We start from the raw sequence: 19,692 nt of genomic DNA on the forward strand, positions 1-19,692 counted from the left end.
TTTTGTAAATATAATAAAGATTTCTTCCCTCTCCCCAGGAAGCACATAAAGAGTAAAATGAATGAGTATTACGTTGGTATAAACAGTAATGCTCTTTGGGTGAAGAGCCAACTGGCAGTTTTGAAAGATTGGGTTAATCAGACACAGGGAAATTTCTGATTAATTGGACAATTACTTTGTATTCTGAGTGAGCCAAGGCAATGTTAGAGAAATATCCCGACCAACTGGAGATAAATTCACTAGCTTGAGGCAGAGATTTTTAAACTTACAGAGGATGAAATACACTGGCATTGTGTGCCCGATTTTTATGATCTCAAGTTCCCCAAATGTATAGGGCCTATGATAATAATAATTATTATTTATTTTTTTGAGATGGAGACTTGCTGCGTCACCAGGCTGGCATGCAGTGGTATGATCTCGGCTCACTGCAACCTCTGCCTTCTGGGTTCAAGCAGTTCTCCTGCCTCAGCCTCCCAAGTAGCTGGGACTACAGGTGCTGGCCACCATGCCCAGTGAATTTTTTTGTATTTTCAGTAGAGACAGGGTTTCACCATGTTGGCCAGTAGATCTCAATCTCTTGACCTTGTGATCCACCCACCTCAGCCTCCCAAAGTGCTGGGATTACAGGCATGAGCCACTGCGCCCGGCCCCTATAATTAGTTTTTAAGACCGAAGTGATTCAACAGTATTTTGGTTTTAAACAATTATGGAAAACCTGTTTGACATTCTCTTGAAATAACTTTTGGACCATAGGAGATGGCAAAACCCAAAGAAGAGGGGTCAGAAGAGAGGGCTTCCTATGTCTGATGATGGAAGATGGTCAGATACACACACAATGCAAACCCTCCTGGCTAAGGCGGCACTGCCTCACCTGGTGGGGGCGTGTTTCTGTTCCTCCTCCTCGTCCGTGTCACTGCTGATGGTGATGACGCTGACGGTGGGGCTGGGGGTATCAGGAATGACAATTGTCTGCCGCTGCCGCTCCCGGTTGGTGCTGGAGGCCACGTCGCCCCACCCACAGGTGACTGAGGTGCTGCAGGCCGGGCTACTGTGCACCATGGCACAGCGGGGAGGTGTGTTCTCCTTGACACGCTTGGATCGCTGTGGGGAGCTGATGGCCTGCGAGGAGGACACTTCACAGGTGGAGACATTTCTGTAATGAGAAAACCACACTCGCACACAGAGGAAGGTCAGGCCCACAGCTCCTTCGAAGGAGCCCAACTGCCTAGAAGCACCTGCTTTGCCAAATCTCTAAAAAACAGCAGCTGACCCATGAGTCTCCATCCGTGACTGGAAAAGGGACCATTCAGTGAGCCGCTACACAGCCCTTCTCCAGGCTCTGGTCTGGATCTACGTACCTGCTTCCAGCAGGACAAAGGGAGCAGCCAGGGTTTTTGGAGCAGGGAGGGGGCTCTAGTGCCCCAGGCTCTACATGTCTTGCAGGAGCAGATGTCATGCCAGGATTCCAGCTGTGTTTGTCCCAACACACCCCCTCGCCTTCAGGGTCAAGGCCCTACTTCTGAGCTCTGTCTTGTGTCATCCCTTCAAAGGTACTTAAGTCTTGTTTCGGGGGTAGGGGAAGAACTGGCGTTTGCCACATCAAAGCTTTGGTTTCTTACTAATGATTATTCTACTGAAATATTTACTCCTTAAGAGTTTCAGCATCTAAAGGACCTAACCTTGGTGACCAATGGTTCAGTTTCCTTCTTTCCTTCTCTGGAAAAAGAACACAAACATCAAAGTATTTGTGTGCATATAATTGCTAAAATCCTTAAAAATGATTTTTCTGGATTTTGCTTCATGGAGCCTCATGGGAAGCTCAGTAGTTTGAACTGTAATACAGAATTGGGAAAAGAGCAAGAGGAAAAAGCACTCTTAAAAAGAGACCTTTTAATCTTAATTTTGATCAACTTGAAATTCCTTACTAAATTAGCCAATGTGATTTTCGGTAACTTTAGGGGAAAAATACCTTTCCCCTTCTCCGTTAAATCCCTACTGACTCTAGTTCAGGTTGAGTATCTCTTATCTCAAATGATTGGTACCCGAAGTGTTTTGGATTTTTTTTTTTTTCAGATTTTGGAATATCTGCATATACATAATGAGATAGATAATCTTAGGGATGAAACTCAAGTCGAAACATGAAATTCTTTTGGTTCATATATACCTTATACACATAGCCTGAGGTAATTTATACATTATTTTAAAATAATTTTGTACATGAAATAAAGTTTTGACTGAGACCACATGTCAGGTGTGGAACTTTCCACTTATGGCATCACGCCAATGCTCAAAAAGTTCCAAATTGGGGACCATTTTGGATGTGTGGATTATGGATGCTCAACCTGTAATATCTATGCAGTGAGAGATAATGCCAGTGTGTAATGAAACTCAGACTTTTATATGTCTTTGAAGATTCTAGCACCTTCTAGCTAAAGGGATGGCAGTAAAACAAAAATAATTCAATAAAGGTGGATTTATTTTTCTATCTAGCTAGTGCCAGATACACTGCTCGCCCCTTCCCAGGGACTGGTAATCTGTTTCGCTGGTAAGATTGTACCATTGTTTGTACTTACTATAAACCTATGTATTTGTTATTGCTAATACATTACAATTTTAAGATTATGTTTTTCACTACCAACGGTTTTAATATCTCCACTTGGCATTGCAAGGAAAAGTACGCCTGGCCACACTGCCAACAAGGGAGAGACTTCCGGTCTTTCAGACTGTTGTGCTGAAGGCATTGGTCTTAAAAATAAGCAAATACATAACTTTCACTATAATTATATCGATCTTGAAGTGTACTGGCAGTGAGCCTTCATGAGGCCAGCTGAGTGGTGAGTTGACAAAAAGGGAGGGCTTGCTAAACAGGTTGGGAGGCTGAGGGTTCTCACTGCCTCTACTCAGCCAAGGTGAACTCATGCTCCATGTGACCTCGCTGGGCATGACAGCCCATTAGAATGGAGACAGTGGACTTTGGTGCCACCCAGTCTAATAATGACATGAGTGAGTTGTCACAAGGCTGCCAAACAAAAGCATTCTGGAAAGCTGCCAACGTGCTGAGATAAATTTCTCTGAGTTGTCAGAAACACTCAAAAAAAGGAACCCTGGAAGGATGACGACTTCAGCCCTTGGATCAATGTTTGAACGAGAATGAAAAGAAGAAGGCCTAGTTTCTGGTATCTGCTTACATGAGGAGGCAGAAAACCAAAATTCACTAGACATTTTGTATACCAGACTTCTCTTGGTTAACTTATTGAAATAAGCAGTTAAGCACCTCCAAGTCGTGGCGTCAGGAAAAGACGTAGGAGCAGTCCTGCCGTCACAAGATCTCTCTCTCTCTTTGGGTTGGAAATCTCTATGTTTTTAAAAAGTCAGGTTATTAAGGTATAACTGACATATAGTAAAATGTTTCCCTTTGAAGTGTTTGATGAGTTTTGACAAATGCACAGTCATAACGCCCCGCTCCAATCCAGGCTTACAGCTTGTTCCTACAGCCTTCCTCGCAGTTAGTCTCCTCCTCTCCAGTGGTCTCTGGCAAGCCCTAATCGGATCTCTGTCTCTATGTTTTGCCTTTTCCAAATAGCCATCTACGTGGAATCACACAGCACGCAACCTTTTGTTGACCTTGATTTTTTAAAGTGTTCATTGAGATGAGAATGGATTTAAAGGGAATGAGTTGTGTTCTGCTGGGATTAAACAAGTCTGGGATTAAACAAGCCATTGCTTGTATTTAAGCAAGGTGCTAACTCAGTTAAACTTCTGATCTTAGATACAAAGAAAGCACATTTCTTTGGTATTTTAAAAACATTTTAAACAATTTTTAACATTTTAAAATAATCACTATGGTAAATGGTTTCCAAAATGGAACTTCAGGTGAGGCTGAGTGTTCTCTGGACAAGGAGAAAATGACAAAGATCTTTTGCTTCACCAAACTTTAGTCAGGCTTGTGAACCTTCTCCTAGGTCTAGCTGTGCACTCTGCTGCACAATCTAGTTTTGGCAAAAAACCCTGCTAAGTCAGTTTAGCAACAACCCACCATCCTGGATATCTGATGACCCTTGATATCTGATTAGGTTCCTCATCCTCCAGGTGATGTCTGATCACCTGGCCCTATCACTAGCAAGAATCCTGTTAGGTCAGTTTAGGCAGAATCTCCCTTACTCCTAATGCTTCCTCTTAGTAACTTCCCATTCACTGACACCCCCAGCCTCGCCTTGGCTATAAATTTTCACTTGCCCATGCTGTATGGAGTTGAGTCCAATCTCTCTTTGCTCACTGCAAGATTCTGTTGCATCCATCCCTATACTATTGCCACGAGCTTAAACCAAGTCTTCCTTACTATAGTTTAAGAAGTATTAGTGACTATATTTTTTGTAATTAACAAAAGGGACTGAAGCTCTCATGGCATTGAACATGTACTGATTCCAGGCACCTACCCCTAGGGTGCCGGCAGCACTGCTTCTAGGCTGAGGCAAGAGGCAGGGCTAGCAAGTGCAGAGCCCAGAGTGAGTGCTTCCTGCAAACCCTAGGCCAGTCCATGTGGTACGGGGTGTTTTGCTGGCACTGCAGGAAGAGGAGTGCCTCATGTCCCACTCAACTGTCCCATGTTCAGAGTGGTGCTGATACTCCCTAATCCTAAACTGCATTGCTTTAGCACTCACATCTCCTAGAATTTCTCTTCCCTAGGGTGGCTCTCACTACCTACCTCACAGATGACTGGTGTTGCTTACTCTTCCGGGAGGAGGTGGTGCTGGTTGGCTGCTGTCGCATCACGTGGGCCACACCCACGTTTAAGGGCTGGGCTGCTGGAAGGGTCACATGACCGGTCAATAGAGCAGGCTGCTGCATGATGGGATTGTAATGGCTTCCGTGAGCATGCGTGTTCCTGAAAGGGAGCCGAAACAAGGTGCCTTAGAGGTGTTCTAAAAGCAGAGCTCCTCTATAAGAGCAAGCTTCCTCCCCAATTACAGGCTGACTGCACTTGGTTATCTCAGTAGCTGGGCAGCTGCTGAAGGGATGAGCCTGGCTAGGTGTGCTCATCAGGTGGGTTTCCTGGGTGTGGAAAAATTGAAGCACGGTGCTCAAGGAGAGGAGACACACATCTGACTGTGAGTGAGAAAGAGGGCTTCCAAGCAGGAAGAATGCTAAGTGTGCCAGCTCCGAGTTTTTAAGTTCTAGGGACGAGAGATAAATATTCCCTCCAACTTTTTAAAGTCCCTGAGCGCCTAGGTGATTATGCTGGACAATATTCTAAGGGCTCATGCCTGTAATCCCAGCACTCTGGGAGGCTGAGGTGGGCGGATAGCTTGAGCTCAGGAGTTTGAGACCAGTCTGGGCAACATAGCAAAACCCCATTTCCACCAGGAATACAAAAAATTAGCCGGGTGTGGTGGTGTGCTCCTATGGGCCAAAATACTTGGGAGGCTGAGGTGGGTGGATCACTTGAGCCTGGGAGACGGAGGTTGCAGTGAGCCGAGATTGTGCCACTGCACTCTAGCCTGGGCGACAGAGCGAGACCCTGTCTCAAGTAAAAAAAGAAAGTTTCACCTTAATTTTATTTAAAAAAAAAGTTTTAAATGAAGTAAAAGGGGAATTTATAAAGTGTCTTCAATGGGTTATTTTATTCCACTCTGCGATGTAGGCAGGATGTCTTAGCAATACCATTTTATCAATGAAGAAATTGTACTTTACGTGAAAAACAAACTTTGAAGCCTGGGAACCATATGTTTCTGGTGTGAGGAAGTTTAATGTTCTTTTGAATTCCCTCAGTGGCTAGAACAATGCTCAGGCATGTAGCAGCTGATCAATTAATTACACGCTTGCTGAATGAACAATTAGATTAACTGAAGGTTGACTAGACAAGTATAAAGTTGGTATTAAATCAAAATTAATAACAGTCATGATAGAAATACTGGCAGCCCTCATCCTAAAAATGGGTTATGTTTCAAAATTCTTATAATCTGGGTTGTATGAAGCTCCAAGCCTTTTTTTCCCACAGAAATGTTAAAGGTGGTGACTGACTCAGAGATTTGCCCATAAGAACCCATTGAACACATAATAAAATTCAAAGCTAAAGGAGAATTCATTTCAATTAAAAAAAAATTATAAGATCCTATTGTTGCAACATGGGGAAAAGGATGAATAGAAAAAAAAAGTAGATGAACACATTTGTAGGGATTCTGATAGCATCCTTTGGGTATTACATGGACTTTAGAAACTGATATTATGGCTTTTTTTTTTTTGAGACAGAGTCTTGCTCTGTTGCCCAGGCTAGACTGCAGTAACATGATCTCGGCTTACTGCAACCTCCGCCTCCCAGGTTCAAGTGATTCTCCTGCCTCAGCCTCCTGAGTAGCTGGGATTACAGGCACACACTGTCATGCCCGGCTAATTTTTGTATTTTTAGTGGATACAGGCTTTTGCCATGTTGGCCAGGCTGGTCTCGAACTCCTGACCTCAGGTGATCCTTCTGCCTCAGCTTCCCAAAGTGTTGGGATTAGAGGCGCGAGCCACTGCATCCAGCCAAGAAACTGATATTATGGCTTCTTTATTTTGTTATAGCTCTTTCTCCTATAGACAGGTGGCATTCTTTCTGAGTCAAGCCCAGCACTGGTACTTCTGTTTTTTAGCCACAATTATGGATATTCTTTGGCTCAGGAAGCCAGTATGCTGGCTTTAGATGTCTTCTGTGGTCGCTAGGTAAGAGACGTCAAAAAGAAACGAAGGAGGAAGGAAGAATAAGAAAATATGCAGAAATTAGTGAGTGTATATGTATTTCTGAGTGTATATGTATTTCTGAAATTAGATGAGCTATAAATGCTGAAAGACGAAGGGAAAAAAAAAAGGAACATGTCATGTGTGTGGTCTTTTAGGGAGAAAGGGGTGAGGGAAAAACCCAGCTGCTCAGACAGCTTTCCACTTGGCTGCTCCTAATGAGCTGGAGGAGGAAAGGCGATCTTGCTGAGCATGGGCTGAAGTGATGGAAGGAAGGGAAGATGACAGATTTATTTAATGCCTGTCATGTACCAGGCACTGTGATGGTACATGTTAAATATAGGCCAAGCGCCTTGTATTTTATCTTAATTTAAACCTCCCAACGATCCTATGAAGTAGGCATGACTATCCCCACTTTATTGAAGAAGAAACCAAGGTGCATAAAGGTTAACTGACCCCAGGTCATGCTGAGTTGGGACTGAACTCACTGCCTGGTTTGGAAAAACTGCTTCCAGTGAATGGGGGTGGCATGAGAGTATTGCCAGTGGGAAGTGAGTGGGAGCCTGGGGAAGGGCCCAGGTACTCTGTATTGGGCGGAAAATTAAGTGCAGGAATGGAGGAAGCTGCGGTAGGGGTCTGACTGGGGGTTTATATCACCACCTTTCTACTTTTCCCTGAGTGATCTTCATTTATAATAACCTTGTAGGTCAGAATAAGAACTGTGGGAGGCTTCCTGGGTGATACGGAGACTGTCAGGGGGTTGAGGGGAATTACCTGCCCTGATATTCGTGCAGAATGAGAGATAGCCCAAAAAGGCCATGAGGAGTTGGGACAACTTGGAGGGTTGCCATCTGGCTGTGCACTGGTGGAGGGGGCCATTATGGTGGCGTTGAGGGGAGGTACAAGGACATCTAGCTGTAAAATAACAGAGGAGTGCATCTGTGAGGAAGTCATGAGTTGGGAGGGTGGAGATCTGGAAGCAGATGCCGGGGTATGGTGTGCTGGCAGGCAGTCGGGTGGATGCCTCTGGGGTGTGTGGGAAGTAGATATCTGATATATAAGAGGTGACTATTAACTGAAGAGGCACACTCAGCAAACACGCCAGGGTTTACCCTTCCAAATAATCCCCATTCTGTCGAGCCTCCCATGGGAGGTCGGATAGGTTCCAGAGTACCCCCATCTCAGACATCTTCAGAACACTTCCTAGAATTGCTTGGGGCTTTGGGGACCCTCTTCTGCATTCTTTCACTGGTGACAGACTTTGTTTTCTGAAAGTGGAATTTGATTTGGAGAAACTACCAAACATCATCCAGAATCCAGTCTGGTGAATTGTACTGATGATTAAATGACCTAATTGAATTTGGGGTGGCAATGACAACTGAGCATAAGTTAATGAAGCAGATTTTCTTGTATCCTGGTCTATTATTTAAAAATTGCTTCTTGTCACATTGCACTCATAGTCCACACAATATTTTTTAAAGCTTTAAAAACCTCTCTACAAAACAGGGAATTCAAGTACAAGCCAGGCTGGCAGCCCTGAGTCGACAGTGGCCAAGGTTTCCCATCCCAGACACATTCACTCACCCCAGAGGGGTTTCCTACTTACCTCCAGTCCGCCAACTGCTGGGTGCCGGCCATGGTCTCCGGAATCACGGTGGCGTGCTGCACTGACGTGTGGGTGGCCACTCCAGTCAGCTGCTGCCATGCTGGGGGAAGCAGGATCTGCTGGGTCCCACTTGGCCAAGCCTGCTGTAGAACAGAGGACATGTGCAATGACCATGTTTGCTAACCATATAATTAATTTGCATGAATCCGGCACTTATTCTGTGCCTAGGGTTGTGCTAGGCCTTCTTATGGGTGTGAGAGTGGGAGGCTGGTCTCTGGCCCTAAAAACTAAAGTAAGGGGAGATTAAAAAATGAACATACATGAACTAAGTAGAAGACAATTAAGTACAGGGACACAGTTGTATGGAAGGGATTCATTCATGTTGAAGAATGACTTCTTTATAAGTTTGCTCTAATGAGGGATGTTTGAAGTTTCTGAAAGTTCATTTAATTGTTCTGTCTGACAACTATGAACAGGGGATTAGGGTAGTTGAGTTGGGCTAGATGAGGATGACTGCTTGCCCTCAAGGAGCTTTCTGCCTAGTATCCTTTACTTAACATTTTACCTTTGGTTTGTCAATTCGATTCTAGGTTCCAGCTTGTGTTATCTTTGGAATCAAAGTTTACACAATTTGAAGACCACTGAATATCTGGAACCTACATCTGAGAGCATGTTAGTATGAAGTAAAATTCTTAGCTGTGGCCATAGCTTAGTCTTGAATTACTTCGATTGCTCAAAGCAAAAATGAGAGATAGGTGGAAGTCACTGCTTGAATCTAATTTTTCTAAGAAATCTAAAATGAACTTTTGTGATTCCTCCTTAATAGATTCACTGGTGTGTGTGTGTGTGTGTGTGTGTGTGTGTGTGTATGTGTGTTGTTGTGTTTTAAGCTCTTTTTATCCACGATCACCATCCTGCTTGTCTTTGGTCATTAAATGATTCAGACTGAATACCACTGCCTAAAGTTGGACACTTAAAGCATAGCCACTAAAGTAAAATACCTTTTGGACAGATCAAGTATTTAATAATTTGCTATCTTAGCTCTCTCTCTTTCTATCAGAGTGGATGTGCCTAACATTGGGTAATTTATCCAGTGTAGTGCTTCACAAACTGTACATGTGCTCAATGTGTTTTATATGTACAAATAAGCACTTCTGAAAATGGATTACAGATTTGAGTCATGGTTTAAAAAACATTGATGCTTATAAAAATGATATAATCACATTTGAGAGCTGAGTGGAACCGGTTTACCTGTTCCATTATTTCATGTTGCACATGAGGCCCAGTGAGATCGCTTATATGTTTTTGATGCTGTTTGTTTGCTTTTGATGTAGGCAGAAAGCTCAGGGACCACAGATCATACCATGAGTGCTTAATATCTGTTGATAAAATGAAAGAAGCAACTCCACCAAGGCTAGTAACTACAGTTAATTGTATTTCAGGTTTACTTAATTCGTAGAAAGCAGAAAAATAATTTAATTGATTAAAACAGTTGCAAATTCCAAATATTAAATGAGTAACAATTTCATTTGCAGTAAGGTTTCTAATGACTTAGTCAACTGGAACTCATTTCAGATCTCATGAAAAACATTAGTTTTAACTAATGTCATTAAAGAAAATCTTGATATCAAGCTAAGGTTATCATTTTTTTCTATTTCCCTGAAGCGGATATTAACATTTTACCTCAAAGAGATGGGGTAGAAAGACTATTTTTGACTTATTTCCCTGATTGATATGCTTGGCTCATTTGCAACAATACTTTGTCAGACATTTTTATAATTTATTACTACTACCAAGAATGCAGTGAACATTTCTTAATGCATATTCTTTGCCAAGCACAGAGTTAAGTCATAAATGGGTTTCTGACTACTACTTCTTTTTTTTTCTGACTTCTTAACACCAGTTCTATGAGGTAGGGACTGTTATTTTCTTCCATTTCTCAGATGAATAAATTGAGACACAGAGGTTAAATATTAATAAATTGCCCAGAAATATGGTAAATTAAACATACACATTTATTGGCTTCTCTACACTCAACTAAAATGATAGTAAAGGAATAAAAATATACAGATTCATAAGGGCAAAGAAAGTAGGAGAGACGCAATTACCATTAATAAAATTTTAGAAGCTGAAAAACTGATAGATAATTACTAGATGAATTAACAGACTGAAGGAATCTAAGGTCAAGTCTTCATTTCCACTTAGTTCCCAGATCCTTGGTGTGCATGCTTATACCACCCCTCACCCCAACAAAGCAGGAGCCTAGAGGCTTCTCTCTAGGGGAAATGATTAGTCCGAGAGAAAAGAACTGCAGACATGACATTTAAGGATCAGGAGATCTGCCAATGAAAATGCTGGACTTGCCTCTTTTCAGCCTATAGAGAAGCCCACATTCAATAGTCTCTCCTCTACCCCCCAGATTTCCAATTAGTATTTTAATGCTTCACTCTTAAATAGGAATGCATAGCTAATGAATACTACACAGTAAAGGAAGCTTCTGACCTGAAAGAGAAAAAATAAGCAAACAAAAGAAAGAAGAAAGAAGAGCAGTGTGGGAATCAAAAGAAAATTTTCTAAAATCTATAATTGATGCCTTTGCAGAGTTAAAAAATATATCCATGAAACAAGATCATATAAAGAATCAATATATTCAGAGAACACACTCTTTCTTTTGGTGGGGAGGGGACAGAGAACAAACTCTTGAAATGAGAACTACGACAACAGAAATTAACCATTCAAAAGAAGATTTTTAAAAAGTTTAAGAAATCTCTTAGAAAGTAGTAAAGACAGAGCATATATAGGAAATAGAGGAAGAAAGATAAGAAAATTAGAAGATCAATTTAGAAGTACCAATACCCAATTAATAAGAATTCTGCAAAGGAGGAACAGAGAAAATGGAGGGGAATAAATTATCAAAGGAAAAAAAACCCAGATTAAAAGGTCAAATAGGGTGTTCACAACAATGTAAGAAAAAAGACCCATAAGAAGGCATATAGTCATGAAATGTGAGTCCACTGTGGATGAGGAGAAAGTCTTAAAAGCTTTCGGAGAGAGAAAACATAATGTACTGAGATCAGTATGCTCAAATGCATCAACATATCAAACATAGAAAGCTTTTATAGCTCTGGAAGGGTTTGGGACTGTATAATGAGATATACAGAAAACAAATCCAGTGGAAAAAAATGAGGCAATCATTAACTCTAGGAAAAACAAAAAGTTGTGTAAGAAGGAAAACATAATCATGGTATATCATAAGGCTCAACTGTGAATAATGTTATATAATATCGATAATTATGTACATATTACAAAGGAGTTGAATCAAAATTATGTGGGAGGAATAGGAGAAAGGAAAAGTGAGTGACAGGAGGAACAGGAGAGAAACTGTGTGTGTGTTATGGGGATGGCAGTGGGCTAGAAAGCTAAATCTTCATCTTCCATAATAGGAAGTCAATGGATAATACATAAAATGGAAAAAAAAATAATAAAAAGCAGTCTAAGCATGTTATTTAGAAACACAGAATTAAAGAACAGATTAAACAATTAAAAATTATTGTTATGGGCAGGGCACAGTGGCTCACACCTGTAATCCCAGCACTTTAGAAGGCCAAGGCAGGCAGATCACTTGATGCCAGCAGTTCAAGACCAGCCTGGCCAACATGGTGAAATCTTGTCTCTACTTAAAATACAAAAAAAATTAGCTAGGCATGGTAGCACATGCCTGTAATCCCAGCTACTTGGGAGGCTGAGGCATGAGAATTGCTTGAACCCAGGAGGCAGAGGTTTCAGTGAGCTGAGATTGCACCACTGCACTCCAGCCTGGGTAGCAGAGCAAGACTCTGTCTCAAAAAAAAAAAAAAAAAATATATATATATATGTGTGTATGTGTATATATATATATATATACACACACACACACACACACACACATACATACATACATATATGTATATATATAGTTATGTGGAGTAGACATTAAGGATGGGATAGAGCAAAGGACTATAATTTTCCTATACATTTATGGTATTATTTAACTTTTAAAAATTACGTACATCTGGCCAGGCATAGTGGCTCATGCTTGTAATCTCAGCACTTTGGGAGGCTGAGGCAGGCGGATCACGAGTTTGAGACCAGCCTGACCAACATGATGAAACCCCATCTCTACTAAAAAATATAAAAGTTAGCAGGCGTGGTGGCACGTGCCTGTAATCCCAGCTACTTGGGAGGCTGAAGCAGAAGAATCCATTGAACCCAGTAGGCAGAGGTTGCAGTGAGCTGAGATTGCGCCACTGCAGTCCAGCCTGGGCAACAGAGCAAGACTCCATCTCAAAAAAAAAAAAAAAAAAAGTACATGTATTACTTTGAAAAGGAATTAAATTTACATTTCAAAAATAACTTCTTCAAAGCCATACAGCCAGTACGTGGTGAGGCACGCATCTGAATGTGGGCAATCTAATCCCAGTGCCTATGCTTTCAGCCAACATACTACCTCTCCTTGTGTTAATAATATACAAAAATAATGCCCTTATTGAGGATTGGGTCTTGGTGGTAACTGCATAAAGGTGGCACGAATGAGTCTTCCTTATTCTCTAACAATATCAGGTGCCAGTCAACAGAGAAGCACACAGCAGGACAACGGCTGGAAAGACTGGTTGCTGAAAATGTTTTCAGAGCAACTTTTGAGTGACAAACATTAAAGTTTCATATTTTGGACACTTTAAAGGGTTCGAGCCAAGAGTTTGCTTTTAGGGAAACATTTAAAGGTTCAGTTGGTCAAATATGAGCCCAAGAAATAAAATAAATAAGTAAAAAATAAAGAGGTGAAGGTGATATATGCAAAACACTTCTTCATGGAAGGGTGCATTCTACAGTGATCTGACATTTCTGAATTTCTTCTCTAGCCCTGCTAGTCAAAGGAGATTTTAGATACTGCAATTTGACAAGTGAGATCAATTCAATACTGTCTCAATCAAGAACTATGCCTCCCATCTCTCCACCATTACCTACTCATTCATAATCTCTGTTGGTGGCCAAGATGCTAGCTGTAGCGTGGGGCTTGGGAGGATGGAGACGACAGCTCCTTTTAGGCAGTACCAAAACAGCTTTTGTTGTAAGGTGATCCATAAAGATCACTCCCATATCACTGACACGAGAAGTATGGTTACCATTTCCACCTGCCATCGCACATCCTCTGGGTGCCCCAGAGAGGTTCGTTTCCCTGAAGGTTTTATGTGATGCTGCTGGGAGATGGGAGGAAAAGGGCAAAGAAATTGAAATTAACATGAGGAGTGGATTCAAAGATTCCATGTCTAAATGTTCACAGGTAAAATCCTTTAAAAGATTTTCAATATTTAGAGAAAAAGAATAATGTCAACTTTTTGAATACACTTAAGTCAAATAATAGTATTTGGAATGTCTCTGCCTGGTGCCTAGAAATTTAACCATAGAAAAATGAAGGCTTCGGTTTAAATGCTTAATTATTGCTTTTTTATAGCCACCGTAAGACTTTTATAAATTAACTTATTTTCGTCCTTTGAAGGGAACATTTAAAAACATCTAGGAGAGAGTCCATCTCAACAGGCTAACATGTTGGCATAGATTAAGTGACAAGCAGAGAGAAAAATAAAAAGCAACTGACAAAAAGACACAACATGATACTGGATAGGGCAGGATTTCTTTCACTTAATATATCTTAGAAATCTCTGCATGTCAAGACACACAGGTCTACCATGTCCTTTTAATGGCTACATGGTGTTCCATTTTACATGTACATCAACTTATTTAACCAATCCCCTACTGATGAACATTCAAGTTTCTTCCAACAATCCCTGTTATAAATACAGTAGCAATTAAAATCCTTACACATATATTTTTTGTTCACTTTCCTAATTACAGCTTTAGGTTAAATCTACTTGGAGATTTACAACACTCTAGGGACCCTCTTTCAAGTAAGCAAAAGGTAAAGCTCTCCCTTGCTACGATTAAAGGACTGAAACAAATTCTGACTGCTGAACCTACTGGTTCCACCAAACTGAACAATGAAGAATGCCTGTGTTAGCTAATAAGAGATGCTAATCATTTCTTTCATAGACGGTTCCTGGCTTACTAGGGTTAAGTGTGCAAACATAAAAAAAATCTGTAATTATCCTTTAAAAGTACACGTGAATTTTGTAGATTTGGGCTCACAAAGGCAGAGCACTGGGAGACTGGTGTGGATTTTTGCCACTCATAAAAAGTATGAACAAACTTTTTTGCCCCTAAACTGAGCTGTAGCTCTTCCTCTGATCTATACTGGTCTTTTCTGAATTCCCTACTACTGAACTATGCAAATAAAAGGAAGCTACAAGGACTCACTGGTGAGAGAGGAAGGAAGAGAAGGCCTTTTTTAAATACAAAAGGTTCTCTGTTTACAAACTTTCAATAAGACAAAACTTTGTGTGCCACCAGTGACTGGTGTTAGTGGTCAATTGCACAGTGTCATTTTGGACATAAGAACAAAGAGATGAAGAAAGTTTAATATAAACTTAAAAAACTTAAAAATTTCGGAAAACAGAACAGATAATAATATAACCACATCAGATCCATCTAGTTCCATTTTCATTTAACAAAGGTGTGAGTTTTTTTATTTGCCATGGATCCACAGGTTAAAGGTCACGTAACCTGAGCATGCCCAGATGAACCAGGTATGTAACCACAGGCAGAACCTAAGTGCCTGGACTGAGGTGAGTAGATGGAATTTAGAAATGGATACCACATGGCAGGATCCATGATCCAATCAGATCGAGCTCTGGCATCACCCCATGGCAGGATCTAGTCAGATCATGCCTCTTGCATCAATTCATTGCAGGATCCAATCTGATCATGCCTCATTACCCTATGCTTATAAAACCTGACCCAGCCCTTCTCTCAGAGAGACACTGCTTTGGGAACTATCTCTGGTGTTCTCCTTACTTGTTACAAGTAATAAAATCCCCTTGCTAATTCCTCCTTGGTTGTGATCACTGGGTTGGTACCTGTCACGTGACCAAATCCACTCATGTGGGTAATAACAATAAGAAGATATTTTATGAGCCTGGTGTAACCTTGTACTCAAATCAGATAAGGATTTTATAAGAAAGGGAAATTATATGCCATTTTTCACTATGAACATAGATATAAAAATACTAACTACACTATTTACAAACTGAATCCAATATTAAAAAGCATACCATATCAAGCACATGAGCAAATGGAGTTTATCTCATAAATAAAAGGATAGTTTAATATTACAAAATATATTAACATAACTTGTCCATTAGTAGATTAAGGAACAAAAAGCATGAGTATCTTACTAGGTACAGAAAGAACATTTGATATAATTCAATATTCATTACAAAACTTAAACATGATAAAGTGTTTCTATTATTTATTTATTTTTTTAGAGACGGGGTCTCACACTTTTGCCCACCCTAGAGTGCAATGACATGATCATAGCTCACTGCAGCTTCAAACTCCTGGGCTCAAGTGATCCTTCTGCCTCAGCCTCCTGTGTAGCTGGGACTACAGGCATGTGCTACCATGTCCGGCTAATTTAAAGATTTTTTTTGTAAAGACAGGGTCTCATTATGTTGCCCAGACTGGCCTTGAACTCCTGGGCTCAAGTGATCCTCTTACCTCAGCCTCCTGAGTAGTAGCTGGGACTACAGGCCTGGGACTATAGGTGTGCACAACCATACCCATTACAGAGAGTTATACCATGTTCATGGATAAAAATGACTTATATGTTTAAAGATGTCAGTTTTTCCTGAAGTAAATATAAATTCAATGTATATCCAACAAATATAGGTTTTTTTGTTTCTGGAACTAAAATTCTTATGAAAGAGTGATGTTAAAATTCATATGGAAATGTGAAGGGACAAGGACAAGGAAAATTTGGAGAACTGTATGGGAACAGAGCTTCCCTACTAGATACCAAGACAGATTAAAGTTACAATGGTTAAGACAACAGGATATTAGAGAAGCCTATGGAATAGAAGAGCGTGCAGAACAAACCTATGCAATTTGATTGTACAAAAATTAAATTTTTAATTTTTGAAATTAAAAATTAAACAACAACAAAAACAACTTCCATTTAATAAGACAGCACAAACTGAGAAGAGCCTTTGTGAACCTACCTTATTTAAAAATAAAGTTGCTTCTAAACTGGTAACATTTAGGTCAAGCCACTCAACAGTAGGAATGATTATACAAAAATAGCATAGCATGGTGGTGAAATACAGATGCTGGCATCAGACTTATTGGGTTTGTGTCCTGGTTCTGTTGCCTAATTGTTGTGTGACTCTGGTGAGCAAGTTATTCTGTGTCAGTGTCCCTGTTTGTCAAATGGAAAAAAATACTGTGGCATTGTGGGGATTAAATCAATAACAACTGTAAAGTGCCTGGCATAATGATGATGTATTTCTTATTAGGGTTCGAGTGTCATTAAGGGTTATTACTGTTATCATGGCATCGCTACTGTTACCTTACGTTTACATAACACTTAACAAACTTTCAACCGTTTTTCATCTCTGTCATCTCATTCTACCATCAGAGCAGCTACATGGATAGATCAGAAAGGTTCCAGCTTACAGTTTCCATGAGGCTGGTTTTTCAACTATAAAATGAGAGGATAATTGTCAAGGCTCCTTTTGGCTCTTAAAAATCGTTTTTATTTTACAAGAAAGAAATTTCAGGCAAAGAGATATTAACTGACTTGCCTTAGGTCATAGACGAGTTACTAGCAGTTAGGATTAAAACCTAGGTCTCCCAGATTAATTTGCATTTCAAAGATATAATAATAATAATTTCCCCAGACTCTCCCTGTATCTAAATTTCTTCTTGGAATTGTAAGCAGATACTTAGGAAGGTAATTCACTTGGGGACCATTTAGAATATTACAGATACATTCCAATGACTAGAAGCACCTAACTCATTACTAGGGAGAGAGGGAGTGGAGATATATATCTTTTGTGAACACCATTAACACGGGTAATACCAGTAGTAAGAAAAGAGAAAGAATTACCTGGGCAAGCAGACCTGGTTGGATCTGAAGAGGCTGAGCTCCTGGGGCTTGAGTGACGATGGGAACCGCATTTTCCATTCGCACTGAGTAGCCAGCGTGCTTAGAGGGAGAGGCCTGCAAGCCTGTTCCGGACAGGGCGAGGGAGAGAAGGGTTAGCCGAGAGGCTGCGAACAGCTGCACGAAGAGGACCTTCCTAGCCAGCTACACCGTCCTTCAGCTTCCCTCTGCACCGCCCACCGACCACAACTAAGTACTGCCTGGTCCTTGGGAAGTTTCCCCTTTAGCTTCTAACGAATCAAAAAACAAAACTCCTCTCGAAACCTTGAATGTTTTCAAAGGCTAGAAGATTAAATGAAGGAGGCTGTAAGGCCAAAAGTAGGACAGTTATGCTGACAGATTACAACAGGAAAACAAGGGCTTCTAACCAACAAGAGGGACCTGTGGAAGTCGAAATCAGGGGTGTCGGGGAGAGACGTATGAACCCGTTTGGAACTGCATTGACTGTAACCACACAGTTTTTACCATGAGACTTGCAAAAATAAATTCTTAAGCTTTCTGGGTAAATTGTAACAAAGTACATAGTCTAGCTTCTTAGAGTCTACAGGAGATGAGTGCTGGGGTCATGGCCAAAGAATCGTTTTGAGGAGGGGTCCCAGGGAAGTACTTTTCAGACTGATTGATATTCTTCACGGGAGCTGGGACTGCTGGCTGTCGGAGATTGGCAGTTTTCTATAGATAACCCACACAGAGGATATTTCATGCGAGGGAAAGCAAGAGCTGACATCAGCATAACAACGAAAGCCCAAACAATGTGCTGCTTTACAGACAGCTGGCTGAGGACACAGTCCCTGGCAGGTGTGAGAGTCACAATGAATTGACTTGGTGCTGAGGCATAAGCCCTTTGTTTCAAGTTTGGCCACAATAGGAAGGAGCCCTCAAGTACAGTGACACCAGCACTCTCACTGGGAGAAATGAGGTAGGCCTTGCTCCATGAATATGAGTGTGACAGAAAACTGCAGGTGCCGCAGCCCCAGAGGGCGTCCTGTAAGAAGCAGGTGAGAGGCTGCGGCTGCTCAACCTTACCTTGGAAGCCGGGGGGACACACGATGAGAGCTTGCTGGAATGGGTCAGGCCGGGCACAAATCTGGGCTGTTCCCGTCTGCAGGGGCATGCTCCGCTGGGCCACTGCAGCCATGGATGCTGCTGAGGGCTGGTAGAGTGTAGATGGGTAGTTTAGTATGGAGACTTCGGGATTGGCTAAGGAAATAGTGGCACTGGTAGAGGAGGGAGCCTAAAGGAGTGATGGGGATTAAACAAAAATAAACAAAAATAAAAAATGAGGGAGATGATATGTTGGGAGACACGAATCTAAATCAAATAAATGATCTCAAAGAAGAACAAACAAACAAAAAGAGCAAAAAGGCAAAAGCAGAGAGGAGTGGAAATACGGTGGAAAGTCGCAGGGAAAAGCAGGCCCCTGAAGGCACAGGAGACAGAGTCACCTTGGTGTTCATGTGCAGACCTGCTCCTGACATTTGTGGGGCCCGGACCAGGGGACACACAGACGCCTGCTACTCTATGTCTAAATGCTGACAAGCTAAAAATTAAGCTAGAAAACTGTTTAATAAAATGTTCTGCCTTCTCATTTTGACAAATACACCTTCACAATAACCTGGAAGACCAGGTGTGAGTTGAGGACTCGGATGCCTTGGGTTCTGGGCTGGCGCATGGTAACAGGGAGACAGCGGAACCTCACCCTCCTTCTCTCTGCCCTAGCTCCATTCTGTCCCAAAACACGACGGGCTTTGGGTGCATGGACCTGCCAGCCTGCACGTCCAAGCTCTGCTCACAGTCCCCTCGGGCCTGGTGGGTGCAGTCCACATGTGGGAGGACAAATCCAGGGGGAGGCTCTTGCAGGCTCTAAAGGCCTATGGTCTCCAGTCCCCAGAGCTTGGCACAGAAGCACATGCAGCAGGCGGAGAGCAGAGCCGAGGAGGGGCTCAGGTCTATGGTTTATGGTAGTAGCATATAAACAGGGCAGTACTATTTATAGATGTCCTTAGATGGCTGCAAAGCAGGTTACTGCTCAGAGACATGCAGAAGACGTATGCAGAGAGGGAGAGGGACATGTGGAGCTGGGGACTGTGTGCTTGCGTCCCATGCACTCATGTGGTATGCACTGACGAAGGCTGGACGGCAGACAGAAAAGATGCTGGTGAGTCCAGATAACTGAAATGGAGGTGGCTCTGACAAACACAAACCATTGACATTATGTCCTCCCGCCTTTCTCTTTCAGAAAGACACATCGTTTGAGGCTGAACTTGCGTGTGAAATG

General features: G+C 41.7%; 1 protein-coding gene across 7 annotated transcripts in view; it reads right to left on the reverse strand.

The window, feature by feature from the left end:
- The window catches only part of HIPK2 (homeodomain interacting protein kinase 2), a 219,476-nt gene that overhangs the window by 33,512 nt on the left and 166,272 nt on the right, over positions 1-19,692 (reverse strand). For 3 of the 7 annotated variants that reach the window (XM_037728262.1, XM_017499790.2, XM_037728258.1), the window contains exons 8-12: positions 18,441-18,648; positions 17,358-17,479; positions 8,321-8,463; positions 4,706-4,885; positions 872-1,153 (exon numbers count right to left, since the gene is read on the reverse strand). In XM_037728262.1, the coding sequence (XP_037584190.1) occupies positions 872-1,153; positions 4,706-4,885; positions 8,321-8,463; positions 17,358-17,479; positions 18,441-18,648 (935 nt within the window). The remainder of the gene's footprint in view (positions 1-871; positions 1,154-4,705; positions 4,886-8,320; positions 8,464-17,357; positions 17,480-18,440; positions 18,649-19,692) is intronic. The other 4 variants (XM_017499793.2, XM_037728260.1, XM_037728261.1 and 1 more) reach the window with 3 other exon arrangements.

This window comes from Cebus imitator, unplaced genomic scaffold (assembly GCF_001604975.1).
Source record: "Cebus imitator isolate Cc_AM_T3 unplaced genomic scaffold, Cebus_imitator-1.0 Scaffold260, whole genome shotgun sequence".
Lineage (NCBI taxonomy): Eukaryota > Metazoa > Chordata > Mammalia > Primates > Cebidae > Cebus > Cebus imitator.